At 54.5% G+C, this 17145-nt stretch overlaps 1 protein-coding gene across 14 annotated transcripts in view; it reads left to right on the forward strand.

Annotated features, from left to right (window-relative positions):
* Positions 1–17145, forward strand: part of JADE2 (jade family PHD finger 2) — a 109482-nt gene that overhangs the window by 80898 nt on the left and 11439 nt on the right. For 13 of the 14 annotated variants that reach the window (XM_067731773.1, XM_067731776.1, XM_067731763.1 and 10 more), the window contains 6 exons: positions 4434–4591; positions 8833–8993; positions 9664–9875; positions 11128–11295; positions 12786–12902; positions 14155–14619. In XM_067731773.1, the coding sequence (XP_067587874.1) occupies positions 4434–4591; positions 8833–8993; positions 9664–9875; positions 11128–11295; positions 12786–12902; positions 14155–14619 (1281 nt within the window). The remainder of the gene's footprint in view (positions 1–4433; positions 4592–8832; positions 8994–9663; positions 9876–11127; positions 11296–12785; positions 12903–14154; positions 14620–17145) is intronic. The other variant, XM_067731775.1, reaches the window with a different exon arrangement.

The raw sequence follows: 17145 nt of genomic DNA on the forward strand, positions 1-17145 counted from the left end.
TGCCAGGCGCTGTGCCGCAAACAGGCACAATGATAAGCACGACACGTGCAGTCTCTGCCTCTCTCAGCTTGATTATTAGAGGAGATGGACATTAAGCAAATAATTACACAAATAATCATATTCTGTAATTATGATAGGTGTTGGAGCTTTTCCTTAAGTGACTGAACTTCCCCTCGTGCCTCTTGGTCTGAAATACACTATGATATAATACTTCACCCTTGAGAAAAGGAAGCAGAAACTAAGGTCCCAGGATGAAATGTTCAAATAACATTCATAAATCTTGTGATCATGTACAGAAACTCTTAGCATAGCAGAGTGAAAGTTGCCTGTTGTCATTGTCTTTATTTGCTTTGGGACATCATGTCAGACTCCAGACATGACATGCTTTCTGGCATAGCCCGTTTTTGGTTCTTCTGGGGAAGTAGGTACAGAAAGCCTCCATAGACTTTTCAATGCTTGTGGTCTTCAGTCTTGGGAAAAGGAACTAGAGGGCAAGCCACGTGCAGTTTCCCCGCATCTGGGCAGAGCAGGGTCTTCAGCTCCCTTCAGAGCTGCGTTGGCACCTCTGGCACTCACATTGGTTACTAGATTAGAGTTGTAGACCTTTAAACGTTCTTCATACTGTTTGAAGAAGCTACAATTAACATCTCCCAAGCAGCTCAGCAGAACTTGGTTGCTAGGCAGCAGACCCCTAAAGACAATTTGTCAATTTCTGCCAAAAGGGAAAAATAGTAAACATTCACATTCTTAGAAAATTGCTTGTTTTCCAGCTTCCAACTTCCTTGCCGTGGCAAGGCCTCCAGTTCATCAGTGTCCATTTTATTCCTTATTTAGTTTTCATAAATAATTCAGAGGCATTTTAGGAGAATAATCGAGCCTTTTTTTAAGCCTATCCTTTGGCAGTTCAAAACAGAAAGATGTTTGGGTTGCTGTATTTGTGGACAGGTTTTGTATGAATGTACAGGGGTTCCTTTGGAAGGTACAGAGGACCGAGCTGTAGCCTTGGGCAGCTACCCGGAAAGGTGGTAGCAGATCCATGGGAGGCTCTTGAGTAGTTCAGCCTTAGTTAGCACCTAGCATGTGTCAGGCCCTGCGTGCACTGCTGTAGCAAGAGACGAGGAGATTCCAGTACAGGGGCTGTGGAAGTTCAGAGGAGCCCAGAACTCAGCCTGGCATCAGGGAAGGCTTCCCAGAGCAGATGTGAGCTGGACTAATACCCTAAGTGTGAAACAGGCTGCCCCCACTTTGGCAGGGAGAAGACTGTCCCAGCAGGGTCCTCTCATGTGCCAAGGGTGAAAAGTACTTGGGAGGGAGACTACCTGTGCATCCTTGTGGCCATGGGGCCTGGTAGACTCTGCAGCTCAGCCTGAGGGCAGTGGGAAGACAGTAGAAAGCCACTGGAGAACTTGGAACTTGCGAAGGTCACTGTCTGATTTGCATATTCCAGCCCTTGGGGAAACCACTTGATTTGGCTTAGGGTTAACTCGAGGGCATTGGCAATGAGCAGGTGGCCAAGAGGGGCTGGGGTTGTGCAGGGGTGCTGAATGGCTCCGGTGTTGTCTATCTGGGTTCCTTTGCCACTTCCAACATGAAGGACCTTGTGTAGGTTATTAAACTAACCGGAGTCCCGGGTTTCTCAACTGTAAAATAGGGATAATGGTAGCACCCACCTCACAGAGCTGGTATAGGGACTAATAATTCAAGAACAGCCATGAGACTGGCACTGGGCACACAGTGCTCTTTAAGTGTTGACTGGTACCATTAAGATGGTGCTGCCCTTCCTGTGCTTCCATCAGTCCTCTGCCCAAAAGGGCCACAGGTAACCAGTCTGCCCCCTGCTGCCTGAATGACCGCAGATGAAACTTGCAACTCTCTTGGGACTGAACTCTTTTTTTTCTCTCTCTCTCTCTCTCTCTCTCTCTCTCTCTTGAATCTCCCTGACAGAATTGAGCACGGGATCCCTTCCAGCTCTTGAGTTCTCAATGCCAAGCCTGTTCCTAGGTCAGGGCCACCTCTCCCCCTGCTGGTGTGGCTTGGCACTCTGTCTGTGCCTTACAGACTAGGGCTGCCTCTTGCTCCATTCAGTCCACGTGCTTGGGTTATTTCAGCTCTGGATATATCCATGGTGTGTATCACCTGTTCATGGGGGTTCAAAAAGCATTGCCAAGGAGCCAGCTGGGGGCCCAGAAGGGCCCTTTTATTCATGCATTCATTTAATCATCCACTCCGTCACTATTTATTGAGCACCTACTATGTGCCAGTCACCCTGCCAGGCATTGAGAATGTTGCAGAGAATAGGACAGGTGTGGCAGGAGAGATGACAAGAAGCAAGCAACATGCATACACCAGTTAATGTTCAGGAGTATAAGTACTGAGACATGAGGCAGAATGATGGGCTGGAAAGTGGCTCTGTCGGGTGGTTGGCGGCCCTGAGCCAGGGTGATCAGGGTGATCCCTCAGGGGTGACGTTTAAACTACAGCCCAGGATCAGGGAACAGCAAGAGGTTTCAAGCTCACCTGTGCCTTTTTGGAGGGGCACACAGTGGCACTTGGCTCTTGGACGGTTGATTTCCGGTGCAAGATGACAGGCTTTCACTGTTGGGCGGTTCCTTTTGGCATCAGAGCAACAGGGCATTAGATGTCGTACCACGTGGCTTGCCAGGGTTGGGAGAACTTTGAGACAGTCACCAGTCCACTGTGGGTTCAGTTTACCCCCACCAGGTCCTATACTGGGTCCCAGAGGGCAATAACCCAGCCCCAGCCAGCAAAGGGAGGTGCCGAAGGATACCACAGAAGCACCCAGTACCTGAGTTTGTGTTTTTCTATCAGCCGTCTTGCTACTTGCTAATAAGATATGCAAATTATCAGGGCTGTGAAATCTTTGCACATTTCATCTTCTGTTTAATTAGCATTTAATCGTAATCTCATTTTAATTTTTTCACACTGGCACCCTAATTAAATGTTAGGGTGTTAGCCTTAACAGTTAAGTTATATTGGCAAATAGAGTCTTCGAGAAACTTGACCTTTTGCAAGCCAGGGCCCTCTCTAGCTAGATGCAGACATTAATTAGTTTTCTGCAAGATGCTGCCTTGAGCCCCCTTGGTGTGCCCATTTCAGTTGTTTCCTTGTGGTTACAGCCCTAGATTCAAGTGAGACACACAGCCAGCGGGTGGGGCCTCCCGCAGGCAGAGATTACCACTGAATGGCTTGTCACGAGCCTCTGGAAGGCCAGTGGATACTGATTCTTCCGGGGAGGGGAGTGGGCTCGGAGCTGGGTCTGAGGCCTGGAGGACTCCTTGAAGTGGTTTCTCTTCTCTCCACACTGTGAACTCTCCTTTAACTTGTGATTCTCATGTGATGATCACTGGGAAAGTTGGTACCAAAGCAAGTCACACAGTGTCCAGTGCTGCCACCAGGTCCTACAGCAGCCCTTTGTGGAGGACCCAGTGAGGCCGAGCAGCCAGGGCAGGTGAGGCACTGCCAGTGCCACTGAGGCTTGCCTTGGAGGTTGCTCTGGGGTGGGGGCAACAGACAGAATGTGGGAAGAGCTGTTTCCCCCCGAGTGAGCAGGTGCTCAAAAGAAAACCAAAGCATGAGGGTGCGTCCAGTCACGGCCTGGCCCTGAGGGAATTCGGATGGGCTTGATTGAGAAGGAATTCAACACACTCCTCCTACCCCATCACAAACAGAGAATGGTACTTCAGAGCTCCCACCGAGCAGGGCTCATGGTATCCTTGTTCTTTTTTTTTTTTTTTTTTAATTTTTATTGGAGTAGAGCCGATTTACAATGTTATGTCAGTTTCAGGTGTACAGCAAAGTGAACCAGTTACACATATACATATATCCACTCTTCTTGAGTTTTTTTTTCCCATAGAGGCCATCACGATATCCTTGTTCTTGAGAGACCATGGAGACCCTGACCCATGAGAGGCTATTCTCTGGGCTGCCCCAAACCCTGGGCTCTCCCTCAGCTATCTGCATGAGGCCCTGGCACGTAGTCGCCTGGACTCTTTGACGCTAGTGACTGTGGTAGCAACAGCAAACATAACTTTGGATCTTCAGCAGAAATTTCTGAACAGTTACTTCACGGCAGTATTGCATTCACAGACGCCTTTCTGCCATCTGATGTTTCCTCACTGTGTTTGCTTTTCTCGGCAAGTCTTTCCTCTTCTCTCTGAGGTCCACTACCGTCCATCAGTCATATTCTGTCCTTGAGCAGGTCAGAGCACATAAATTCAGTCCAATGCATTTATTGAAGATCTTCTGTGTGCTGGGTTCAGAGAAGATGCATTCTTGTACTTAGTACTTTTGTGCCATCTTCTTATTTTTGAGTGAGTGGGCTTTCTGCATTTGCCTTTTCCTGCCCTGGCCTGTGAAGCAGGTCACACTGAGGCAATCTGAAGCCATTCTCTCTCCACCTTTGCTCCCCACAGGTTTTCCGGACAGACTTGATCACAGCCATGAAGATTCCAGACTCATACCAGCTCAGCCCGGATGACTACTATATCCTGGCAGACCCATGGCGACAGGAATGGGAGAAAGGTGTGCAGGTGCCTGCGGGGGCAGAGGCCATTCCAGAGCCCGTGGTGAGGTGAGCCGGGAAGCCCAGGCCGGGGGGGCCGTAGGCAGGGGATGAAGGGGAGGCTAGGACCAGTCAAGGGATTCCTTTCTAGTGTGTCTCTATTCTTAGATTCTTTTGCCCTAAAAAACACTGCAGTGTTCCAGAAATACTGCAGGCCAAGGGTTTGAGCTTGGGCTCAGCTCTGGAGCCAGACAGCCTGGGTTCAAATTGCCAGTCATATTCAGTACGACCTTGGGCCAGAAATGTAATCTCCCTGGGTGTCAGTTTCCTTGTGTGTAAAATGGGAGTGATAACAATAGCACCTGCCCCATGCAGTGGTCGAGATGATGTAGAGAAACGATGCATGGCAGGTCCTGGACACAGGACCTGGCACACATGAGCACTCAGTGAAAACTGGCCGTGGGTTAGCTTGACGTCGATCCAGACTGGGTCCCACCAGAGGATCTTCTCAGGGAAGTCTCCAGGTTTTCAACTAGTCCTTGAGATAGGGATAAGCCACGCTCTTGACTTCTTCAGCCTTTTTAAGGAGTTCTTAGCGGAGGGAGTTTAAGGAGTTCTTAACAGGAGGGAGTTTAAGGAGTTCTTAGCAGGAGGGAGTTTAAGGAGTTCTTAGCAGGAGGGAGTTTAAGGAGTTCTTAGCACACACATCAGATGTTCACGAAGCAGCTGCTACGACCAGACTCTGAGGAGGCCCTCCTGCCAGGGCTGGGCCAGGGTTGGCTCAGGGATGAGTCCTCTTTGGGCTGTGGTGCCTTCTGTTCTTGTAGGTCAGAGAGCCGCCTGGTGCTCTTGTCAGGAGATGGCCTTGTGGCCATAAGCCTTGCATCCAGTGACAGAGCTCAGCCAAGTGCTTCTTGCTGCACCCCGGGAAGCCCTCCAAGTCATGCCTTGGGACACAGGGGCCTACTGTCCTGGCCTTCTCTGCCCACCAGCTTGCCTGGGCTGGGCAGCTCGTGTTATTGGCAGTTCATTCCCGGCCTTGGCAGCCCTGTGGCTCTCACTTAGGCCCATTTTGACCAGGCCTGGGGCAAAGATCTCAGCTGTCACCTCCCTTGACATTGGCACTGTTGCTTCCTGGCAGCCACACCTATGACTGGCTCACAGACACCCAGTGCCTGTCTGATGCCAGGCCTGTGCTGGGCATGGGACTACAGAGGCGAAGCGGACTCTGAGCCTCACTCGGTGGTCAGTGAGGATTGGGTGTTGGGCAGTGCTCAGCCTCCTGGGCTCCCAAGGGCTGAATGCCTACCAGCTCTTGTCTTCAGCCCTCTGAGAATCAGGGAAGCTCCAGGCCTCTCTGGACGGGAGTGTATGTGGGATTTAGAGAAAGAATTTATCCTACACATCCTCTGCCCAGGGCCAAAAACGTGGGTCGGCCTCCTAGCCAGTTTCGCACCCTCAGCTCTGCAGACTGAAGAACTGTTACTGACCTCTTTGAACCTGTTTCCTTCTCTGTAAAATGGGTCTAAAAACAGTGCATGCCTGATACTGTGGTGGTGAGGATTAAATGAGAATTCGCACGCCAAGGGCCCAGGATAATGAGGCAGAGGGGTGGGCCACCAGCTGGGCAGAGAGGAGTGAGTCCTGATTGGGCTCAGCCCATGTCCTTGATGTCAGTGTCAGGTGGTTCCAGAAACATCCGCCGGCCTGGGTGATTACTTGCAGATGCCTCCACACCAGTAGCTTGGCTTCAGTTGGTGTTTTACCTGTTGACATCAAGACGAGAGCATGTGTTCAGACAGCTCTGGCTCTACTAGGTACATTCCCCACATACACATGGCTGCTCTAGGCCGACAGGAGCCAGGCACTCCTGGACCATCCATGCTCTTTGGAGAGGATAGACTGGAGGGGGAGGGATGCTCTCGTGGAGATATCTCTGTGCCCCATCTTTCACTGTCTCCCTCCAGCCTGGTCCCTACATCTCCTGGGGTGCCTTCCACTGCACAGCCCTCATCTGGAAGCTAGCACAGCAGCCACCATGCTCAGAATTGTTATAGGAACTCTGTTCCTGAGAACTTGCTATGCTGAACCTGTTAACACTCATCTTCTCATTTAATTATCATATTGGCCCTCTAAAGGGCATATTGCTGTCCCCATTCTATAGATGAGGAAGTCAGGAAATTCTGGGGAATTCCCTGCCTGACCACCACCAGGGCCTTGTGGGCTGGGCCGGGAAAACACAGGCCACGGGAACAAGCCCTGGGTTGCCCCTGTGTGTCCCAAAGAGAGTCTTATGCCCTGATCACCCTGGCTCGCTGACTCTGCCCTCCCCTGCTGCTACCCTGGCTCCCTCCATCCCTCTCTCCTTGCCCAGTCCTCCCTGGCCCTTGAGCAGGTCTGCCCACCTCACGGTCTGAAACTTCTCTGGATAATGAGAACCTCTCACTCTCAGATCATGAATTGAGGGAGGGCCTACACTGCTCCCTCGGTGTGGCCAAAAGACTCAGCTCAGGGCAAAACCAACCTCTGGTGTCTGTCTGGTCTCCTGGAGTAGAGAGCCCTCCCCTTCTCCAGATCCCAGCCCAGCCATCCACCTCCTCCCAGATGACCTCAGTCTTACTGGCTGCAGCTGAGACTGAGGCCTTGGCCTAGGGTAAGGTCTGTCCACCCTTGATAGGAGTGTTTCCTCCATAGTCAGAGCCAGAAGAGGCCACACAGATGAAGATGAGAGCCCCAGGAAGTACAGGAAATGCCTTTTTTGTTGTGAGCTGTCTAACCTCAGCTTCCCAGAGAAAGGAATGTGATCTCGGCCCCAAGAGGTCTGGCCAGGTGGCAGCTGACTGAGCACACAAGTGTGGGTAGTTATGCCAGTAGGTGGTGGGCATTCGGGCAAGAGTTATCCAAAACCCCAGCTAAGCGTATGCTGGGGGCACACACAAAGCAGGGTCATGGCGAAATTACGGTGTTTTTCAAAGACTATGTTAATTTAAATAAGAGCCCCATGAGGAAAGGCAGAATTTTGTAGGACCAAGAGTACTAATATTCCTTCTATTTGGAATGATCTGGGGGCCGGGGGGCATCACGTCATTATCTTTGCCTAAGACCTTCCTTAATCTGGGCATCTGGTGTGGGAAAAGGTGGTGCCAGGCCCTTGCCCTTTCTCCTTGTCTCCCTCAGTCTCCTCTGGGCCTCCCTCTTGCCTGGAGGCCACTCTGCCTCCCTGTCTCCTTCATCCTTCCTGCCCCCCTTGCTGACACCGGGGCATTTCCTGGCGCCCAGGAGCCCTCCCCACAGCTGAGCCACGTCTGTGCATCCAGAGCCCTGCCTTCTCCTCCCCAGTCGGCGCTGAGTCACAGCCCCTGGCAGCCCTGCCTTCGACCCCAGGAGGCCTCTCGGGCAAGTAAGGGGCCTCTCAGCCCTGGCAGGGCTGGCCAGATGGAGGCCAGGCTCCGCAGCAATAACCATGGCAACTGGTAGGGGGTGGGAAGAGCTGGCATTCTGAACTGGCATCAGGAACTGAGGGGCAGCACACAGCTGATCGAAGAGAGGAAGCTGTGCTCTCCCAAGGCAAAACACCCTCATTCCATTTCAGAAGAAGCAAAGTGTATATCTTAAAATACATACTCACACACATATAGTGCTTACTACATGCCAGGCACAGTTCTAAGAGCTCTACATGTATTCATCCATTTAATCCTCATGCCAACTGTAGATGGTAGGTACTGTTATCATTAGCCCATTTTCTGGGGCACAGAGAAGTTAAGTGGCTTACCCAGAGTCACACATTAAGTGGTGGAGCTGGACTTGGAGACCTCACCCTGCAGTCAGGGCACTTCCAAGCTGCCTCAGAGGCAGAGCCATGGCCTGGGGGTGGGCTGACCTGGAGTGTGACCCTGAGACTGTAGCAGGTGCATCCTCTTCACCCCAGAGGAGCCCTGGCCTCAGTGCCCCTGAGGCTATTGGTGGAGGAGGGGCCAGAGCTTGTGAGGGCCTGGAAGCGATCCCTGGCCTCTCCCCAGCTTTGAGGGGTGTGCTGAAGGACCTGGAGGCCAGCTGGTTCTATCCCCCTGGTCCCAAAGTGGCTGGGCATTGCCCAGGACAGCACTTGGAATGCCTCCTACAGCCTCTGCAGGGTGGGCGGGTGGGAGGAGGGAATGGAAGGAGGTGGGCCCTGCTCGGCATCAAAGTCTCACACCTCACTTGCTCACTAGCTCCTCAGCCAGGCTGGCCAACTTGCTAAAGGCCCCCAGACCCAGCAAGAGTAGCAGGCTGAGGGCACCCTCCCCTCACACCTTCTCTTGATTTCCTAGGATTCTTCCACCATTGGAAGGCCCCCCTACCCAGGTGTCCCCTAGCGGCTCCGACCTTGGTGAGGGCTCCCAGCCTGATTGGCCAGGGGGCAGCCGCTATGACCTGGACGAGATTGACGCCTACTGGCTGGAACTCATCAACTCGGAGCTCAGGGAGATGGGTAGGTGACCCGCCAGCTGAGAATGGGGTGGGGGCAGACCAAGGAGGGTTTTCTTCTGAACCCCAGCATCCTCACCCTCAGGAGGGCAGTGGCCATCACTGGGCTTTGGCACGCCACAGGTCTGGGGGGAAAGTCCCTGCTGCGTTACTGATTACTGTGCTTCAATGTCTGTAGCTCTCAGATGGAGGCAATAAGAGCATGTCATTTATACGGTTTGGGGGAATACTGTAGTAAGTGTGACTGTTGCATGAAGATTGAGTGAGCGCTAGGAGTCTAGGATTACAAATGGGGCCAGGGTCAGTTGGTATGGGCCTTCTGGCTGGAGCCCACCATGTCCCAAGAAGGGCCAGCTCTGCCATATTCAGCCACCTTCCCAGGTCCCCCCATACACATAGCTCGAGCAGTGGGTTCCCCACGGAGCCGGCTGCATCCCAGAGACACTTCATGGTATCTGTGTGTACACAAGCATGTGTGTGGTCACAAGCAGTGTCTGAAGTCAACACCACACCAGGCCCCGGGGGCCTTTGAGGTTGCGTGGTCCAGCGCAGTCAGTTTTTGGACCATGGAGCTGGGGTCCTGAGATAGTGCAACCAGTGAGTGGGTGGAAGCCCTCCTGTACATCTGCCCTGAGAGGCCAGGCTCCTGACACCCTGCCCTGCTGTCCTCACAGAGAGGCCAGAGCTGGATGAACTGACGCTCGAGCGCGTACTGGAGGAGCTGGAGACTCTGTGCCACCAGAACATGGCGCGGGCCATCGAGACGCAGGAGGGGCTGGGCATCGAGTATGATGAGGATGTCGTCTGTGACGTGTGCCGCTCTCCCGAGGGTGAAGATGGCAACGAGATGGTCTTCTGCGACAAATGCAACGTCTGCGTGCACCAGGTAGGCAGCCCCCATTGCCGTCACCATGCTGTTCAGGCAGGCCCCTGCCTGACCCGGTCACCCTGGCTGTAGGGGTGCAGCAGCACTGTGGGCACGGGCCCCTGAGAAGGAGGGCAAGGGGGTGGAAGGGAATGGCGTGAGTGCCCGTGGTGCCAGGGATACCCAGGGCCCCTCGGCTTAGCCCCCTCAGCCAGATTTGAGTAACGCCCATTGGATGGTCTTTCTGTCCTGTCCTGCCGGCCTCCCTCAGATTCTCCCCACTGAGCACCCTACCCCCTCCTCACCATCCTGAACTTACAACGAGGCAGCACAGTGTAGTGATCGAGAGCAGAGCCTGGAGCCAGGCCACCTGGTTTCAAACCATGGCTCTGCCCTTTGCAAGCTATTTGATTTTGGGTAAGTTTCTTAATCTCTCTGAGCCTCTGTTTCCTCAAGTATAAATAAAAGTAAGTTGTTGTGAGGATTAAGTTCCTTACTATGAGTCATTTGGTTAGAATGGTATAGTAAGAGTTGTTCGTGTTTGTTAACAGTATGGGTATTATAAACCAGGTGCCGCCTGACTAGGCTCCCCTCTTGATCTTGGGCCCCAAGGCTATAGGTCTGGGGCATCTCTGGGCCTTGTTTGTAGAAGATGTAGAAGACCTGACTGGAACCCAGTGGACCCACTCTGGCCCTAACTTTGAGGCCCTCCCTTACCCACTTCTGCTTGAATAGCACCCAGGGAGCTTAAAAGGGCTTCACCTGGCTGGCAGGTTGGTAGGCAGTGCACCACCCTCCTCATTCATCTACGTCCCTTATGCCCAGCAGCTCTTAGATCCATAAGCCCTAGGTATTACCAGAAGGGTGCCCGATCACAGATCCCTGTGAAAAAAGATGAAAGCTCTGGGCCTTGTCCTCGGGCAGCGTACATACCCAAATTTATATTCAATTGAAGGGAGTTCATGGATGCCCCTGAAATCCATCCCCGATTAGGAACCTCTGCCGAAGTGACTGACCTCCCAGCAGAGGGCAGAGCGGAGCCCTTTCACGGAGGACTGTGAGATGGTGAAATTTCAACGCACAGCCCACGCAAAGAGAATCCCTGGAGCCCTTGCATTTTAGTCCCTTAGGAGCTCTCTTTGGCAGAGATGAGTAGCAGTGTCACTCCGTGGCTCCTGGCTTGGGCTGGGGCGAGGACTGTTTATAGCCGAATGCTGACCAGACGCAGATTGGCCAATGCCTCTGACCTGTGACCACCCTGCTCTTTCCCCAGGCATGCTACGGGATCCTCAAGGTGCCCACAGGCAGCTGGTTGTGCCGGACGTGTGCCCTGGGTGTCCAGCCGAAGTGCCTGCTCTGCCCCAAGCGAGGAGGAGCCTTGAAGCCCACTAGAAGTGGGACCAAGTGGGTGCACGTCAGCTGCGCTCTGTGGATTCCTGAGGTGGGCAGATGTGGGGCTGGGGCGGCCCTGGGGCACAGCCGTGGGGAAGTGGGTCTGAACAGAACTCAGAACCCCGACGGCAGAGCACTAGGAAAAGAAGGTGATGGGCCACGTTAAATGGCAGATCTCAGGTGTCGAGCCTGGGAAGAACTCAGGCAGCAGCCCACAGGGAACTTTACCCATGGACCTAGGCAGAACCTGGGTGGCTATTTCCATGGGAAAATGGGATTATGAGCCACTGGGGGATCCAGGTGGTGTGAGAGCTGGACAGAAGTCAGGCAGCCGACTCTAGGGGAAAGCAGGTTGGGGGTCTACCCAAATCTAGGCGGTGGTCCCAACCAAGGTCAAGTGCTTTTTTTAAAATGAAAATAAGCCAAATGACCTAAAAGGAAATCAGGTGGGGAGCCTGATGAAAATTGGAGAGTAGGGCTGTGGCTGGAATGGGGGGGTGGGCCCAGGTCTGAGTCTAGCGGGGGACCATGGACGATGGGCTGAGCCCACAGTGAGTTAGCAGAGGCCCTGGGCTCCTGTCTTATTTGAAATGTGAAATGCTGACATTCGCTGGCGTTTCAGCTCTCTCCCTGCTGTGTGCCCTGACCCAGAATGAGGCCCCACTCCAGTGCTGCCTGTGCCCGGAAGCAAGCCAGGTGGCCCTGTCAGCAGGTGGCCCCTCCCCTTCCTGGGCTCGCCGTCAGAAAGTCCTTGCTGGGACCCACATCACAGGTTTCTGTGATCATAGTGGTTATGTCAGCAATAGTCGCTTGCGGCCACATCAGCATCTTGAAGTCTGGGACTACCTCTAAGTATACCTGGTCTGGGCACAGCAGGGACACAGAGGATCAACAAGGACCTACCGTGGGGGCTCTTTGGTTCAGGATCTCTGGACAGGGGCCCTTTTTCCCTCCTCAGGCATGGGCAGTAGGAAGGCAAATGTACCCTGCCTCTGGGGCTGAGGAGTGGGCTGTGCCCAGGAGATGGGCATGGTTATAGCCCTGTCCCCATAGGAGGGGCTAAACAAAGGCACATCCCCCTTGGCCAGGAAAGCCCTGGAGGTCCCCAAGAAGAGATCCTACCATGGGGACCTATAGTCGCCACCCAGAAAAATAAGTAAAATAAATTCAAGTTCTAATAAGAACTCTGAAGATGCTATAAACAAAGGCCTGAGGTACAAAGGAGAGGGGGACCTTGCATGTACTCATCTGCACATGGAAGCATCTCTGTCTTGAGACTCACATAGTCACAGGCACACATACACTCAGTCAGTTACACACACGGAAGCGCACTCTCCCAGTCACAGTTTAAGCCTAGGCGCTCTAGAGCACACACTTAACACAACGTGGTCAACTTGGGAAGTCAGGAAGGACTTGGGACTCTCCCACTGCCGTGTCTGCCCACCACCTGGTTTCAGCAGACAGGCCCCCCATTTAGGTGATCCCTGGAGGCAGGCTGGGGGTGAGAGACCTGATGCAGCTCCCTGTGTCCTGCCCCAGGTCAGCATCGGGTGCCCCGAGAAGATGGAGCCCATCACCAAGATCTCGCATATCCCAGCCAGCCGCTGGGCTCTGTCCTGCAGCCTCTGCAAGGAGTGCACGGGCACCTGCATCCAGGTACACAGCCCCTTCACCCCGCTGCTGCCCGGGAGCCCATGTAGGAGCCAGCTACACAGAGGGGTGTGTCTGGGACACCCTGTAAAGCAGGCCACTGCCAGCACCCTCCACCTGCCCCATGGTGCTACAGACAGAAGCACTGATGTGCCTGGGACAGGGACCAGAGCCAGCACCCCACCTGCCGGGCACTCCTCCATCCCTAGTTCCACTAGGCATGGGTCACAGGCCTGGGGAGCCAGGCTCACCAGCCCGTTACAGTAGTGAGGGGGCTTTCCCCAAGAACAAGGGTCTGTGGGCTTAATAAATACATTGACCTCTCTTCTGATGTCAAACTTGACATGTGAGAGGGGTAAGACTCAAACTTTTCCTCCAACTAAGCTAACAGGCTCTCCCTACACATGGCAGGGCTGTGTTAGTTTGTTGACAGTAACGGTTCCCAAATTCTAGGGCGTATCAGTATTACCCAGAGGACTTGTTAAAACAGATTGCTTGGCCTACCCCCCAGAGGTCCTAATTCTGTAGATCTGTAGGTGGGGCTGAGAATTTGCATATTTCTAGCAAGCTCCCATGTGATATTGATGCTCCTGGCCTATAGGTTGGGAAGTGGGAGGGTCATCCTTTCTCTCCCTTGTCTCTTCAGGAGCAGTTGTCATTGTAAGCACTAGATGTACCTCCACCCATTTATAAGACTTTCAGAATGGTTTGTGAGTGCAGCGTAAACGGCCACTAAGATTTCGATGGGTTATTGCTGAAACAGTTGTCAGCTACCCACAGCCATCATCCCAGGTAACTCAGGCCCTGAGTTGGCCCTAACTGCCTGGACAGGAGAAGAAGGAAGGGACCCAACTCCAGCCCCTCTTCCCAGAGGGCAAGGGAGGGGCACAGCTCCCCATCTTAGATAACATTGCAGGAGCAGAGGAGGCAGGGACCCATCAACAGCCTCTTTCTTTCGATGCCTCAGATCCAAAGTCATTGTCCGCACAGAAGTGCAGCTTGTCCCCAGAGGGATTGTCAGTCATCTGATTGTTGACTTCCCCAGGGTATATGATGCTGTCCAGCTCCCCCAGAGCTCCCCTTCCCATCTTCCATGACTCCCTCCACAACCTGCAGGATGTTGGCAGCCCGTGCCATTTTGTTTAGGGTCTCGCCAGCATTCTGCATTCTCAGTGTAACCCTGGGGGATGCCCCACATTCTTCTTCCCTCCCACCAGGGCTCCCCTCATACCTCACGCTGCCCTTCCTCTCCCTCTAGTGTTCCATGCCTTCCTGCGTCACGGCATTCCACGTCACATGCGCCTTTGACCACAGCCTGGAAATGAGGACTATATTAGCAGACAACGATGAGGTCAAGTTCAAGTCGTTCTGCCAGGAGCACAGTGATGGGGGCCCACGGGGTGAAACCACGTCCGAACCCGTGGAGCCCAGCCCAGCCAGCGAGGACCTGGAGAAGGTGACCCTACGCAAGCAACGGCTGCAGCAGCTGGAGGAAGACTTCTATGAGCTGGTGGAGCCAGCCGAGGTGGCTGAGCGCCTGGACCTGGCTGAGGTGCTGGTCGACTTCATCTACCAGTACTGGAAGCTGAAGAGGAAAGCCAACGCCAACCAGCCACTGCTGACGCCCAAGACCGACGAGGTGGACAACCTGGCCCAGCAGGAGCAGGACGTCCTCTACCGCCGCCTGAAGCTCTTCACGCACCTGCGGCAGGACCTGGAGAGAGTGAGTCCCCCTGCCGCCCCCCAGCCCGCCCGCCCGGTGGGCAACCCAGGAGGCCTTTCCACCCCTCCCTCGCTGCCCTGGAGCAGCCATGGTTCACCAGGACACATTGTGAGCTCTGGCCAAGGCGCTGAGGGCCTCGGGGTCTCAGACAGGTTTGGGGTAACTGAGAGTTTGTAGAACAGGGGAGGATCCAGCTCTGGGGTCTCTGAGTCCCTCTCGTCCCAGCCCTTTTGCAGGCCTGGTGAAGGGTGGGGCCCCTGCCAGGACTGTGAGGCTGGGAAACACCAGGGCTGGGGCAAGGACCCAAGCTTCTGACTCCTGGTGGTCTCTGTGGGCCCTGCCTGGTCCCAACACACGTGCTTTGCTTAGAGTCGGAGGCAGGGGAGGAGCTGGGAATCACAAGTGAGTTTAATCAGTGTAATAAGCACGTGCTGGGCCAAAGCAGGGAAGACAGGTGTGAGTGCAGCTCCTGGGGGTGCTGGGTAGAGGAAACAGTGTGAGCAGAGGCACGGGCTGGAGACCAGCTGCGGCCTGTGTGGAGTGGAAGGATGGGGCTGGGTGGGTGGACCAAAGTGTGTCTGGAAGCTGCAGAAGTGTTTTAAGCGGGGACTCTCCTGCTGTGGCTGCAGATTCCAAACGCTCACCCTGGAGGTGGAATCACAGGGCCCAGATGGAGTGAGCGGGTTGGCCAAAAGCCCTCAGCTGTGCCCTGGGAGGCAGGGGATCTTGTCTTGGTCCAGGCGCATCGCTTTGGGGGCTGAGTGAGATGAGGAAGACGTGCAGACACCTCGGGTTTGGGCTGGGCCGTGGAGGTTGGGGACCAGTGAGAGTTGCTTTCCTAGAGCATGGAGGCCCCCCAGAGCCTCTAATGCCTGCTGTTCCTCCCAGAAAGAAGGGGAAAGAGTCCTGCCTTCTGTGGAGCGTGCCCTTGAACTTGGCTTTTTTGGTACCCCTCCCCTGACTCCTCCAGCTGATAAAGTACCACCCCCCAAGTTGGGGGCACCCCAAGGATGAAGCAGGGTGTCCCAAGTCCTTGATCCAGTCCTCTGAACCCCAGGTGCTCTTCTGGCCTCTCCTCTGGGGTACATTCAGTTCCAGGATTCGGAGTATGAGGGGTCATGTCAGGGGGACACAGACTCACATGCCTGCCCGCTGCCCAGGCCATGCTGGGAGACAGCCGGGGTGGAAGCGTCAAGGGGGCTTTGTGTGACTTAAGGCAAGCTGCTTTGCTTAGGCATGTCTCAGTTGGCGCGTCTGTAGAATATGGTTAGAGCAATTCAGCAGATGTTGTGCTGTGGGCTGGGCGGGGCGGGGCAGGGGGGCATGGAGGTGGAGGCTCTGAAACTGGACCCGGCTTCTCCACCCTCCTGCACCCCACGCATCTGCCCTGAGGCCTGGTCATGTGGAAATGACCCTGTTGGCCTGGGAGGGAGCTTACTGCCTGGCAGCCAGCCTGCCACCAGGTCAGAAGGTGGGGGGCAGGGGGATCACCAAATGTCCACGGCTCCAGCCAGGACAGAGAGCAGGGCCACCTGCGCTGCAGTCACCGCTTCCCGGGTAGCCCAGCCTCCTGTCTCCCAGGGCCATCAGATACAAATCCTTCCGAGACCAAAGCTGCTTCCACACTCGTCCTCAGGCCACCCTCGAGTCTCCACCCGCAGGGTCTTGAGTACAGACACCCTGCTTTGAGCCCTCCTGTTTCCAAACGACTCATCACATCTGACCTCCCTGGTCTGTGCTGCTCAGCCCACATGTCTGGCCCTGGCTAGGCTGCGTGGAGAGGTCAGGGGACGGGCTCACCTATTGAACCATCATCCTGGAAAAAGAGTTGAGAGGTAGATATTGCCATCCATAAGGAGCAGATGGGGAAGGTGGGGCTCAGAGAGGTGAAGAAAGCCTTGGAGGAATGTGTGTTTTCTAGAGTTGAGTTGAATTGGGGCCTGAAGAGGAGAGGAGTTTGTCAGAGAGTTGTTGGCTTATTCTCTATTCTGTACATTTCCTGGGCAAAAGTACTCCCTTATCAGTCCCCCGACCTCTCGACCCCATTGTCAACTGGTACAGGTGAAGCCAGGGCCTGAGGTTGTCATGGGCTAGGATACTGAGGTAGCTCTGGGGCTCCTGGGTCTGTGCCTCACAGACCCCTTTGGTTGAGGCACAAAGCCCTCCAGGTGTGAGTTGGTCCACTCTTCCCCAGGAAGAGGAGGGCAGGGCCAGCCTTGGCAGGGTTCAGGAGGGCCCTGTCAAAATGCTGCTTCTCCAGCAGCCTCCAGGCTGGGCTGAAGGGCACCAGCTGAGTGCAAGGCCAGGAAGTGCACAGCCCTGGCAGGCTGAGGAGAGAAAGTCCTACAGCCATGCGCCCGTTGACCCCCTCCGGTCCAGCCTCAGATCGTTTCACGGCCATGCGCTGGTGACTCGAGTGAGTGAACAGGGCCGAGAACTATGCCATGGGGGAGGCTTTCTGCAAAGACCCATGACTGTTGGTGGCCTGGCCAGCAGGCCCAGTCTCTGACCATGACCCTGTGCCAA

The sequence above is a fragment of the Pseudorca crassidens genome, chromosome 3 (assembly GCF_039906515.1).
Source record: "Pseudorca crassidens isolate mPseCra1 chromosome 3, mPseCra1.hap1, whole genome shotgun sequence".
NCBI lineage: Eukaryota > Metazoa > Chordata > Mammalia > Artiodactyla > Delphinidae > Pseudorca > Pseudorca crassidens.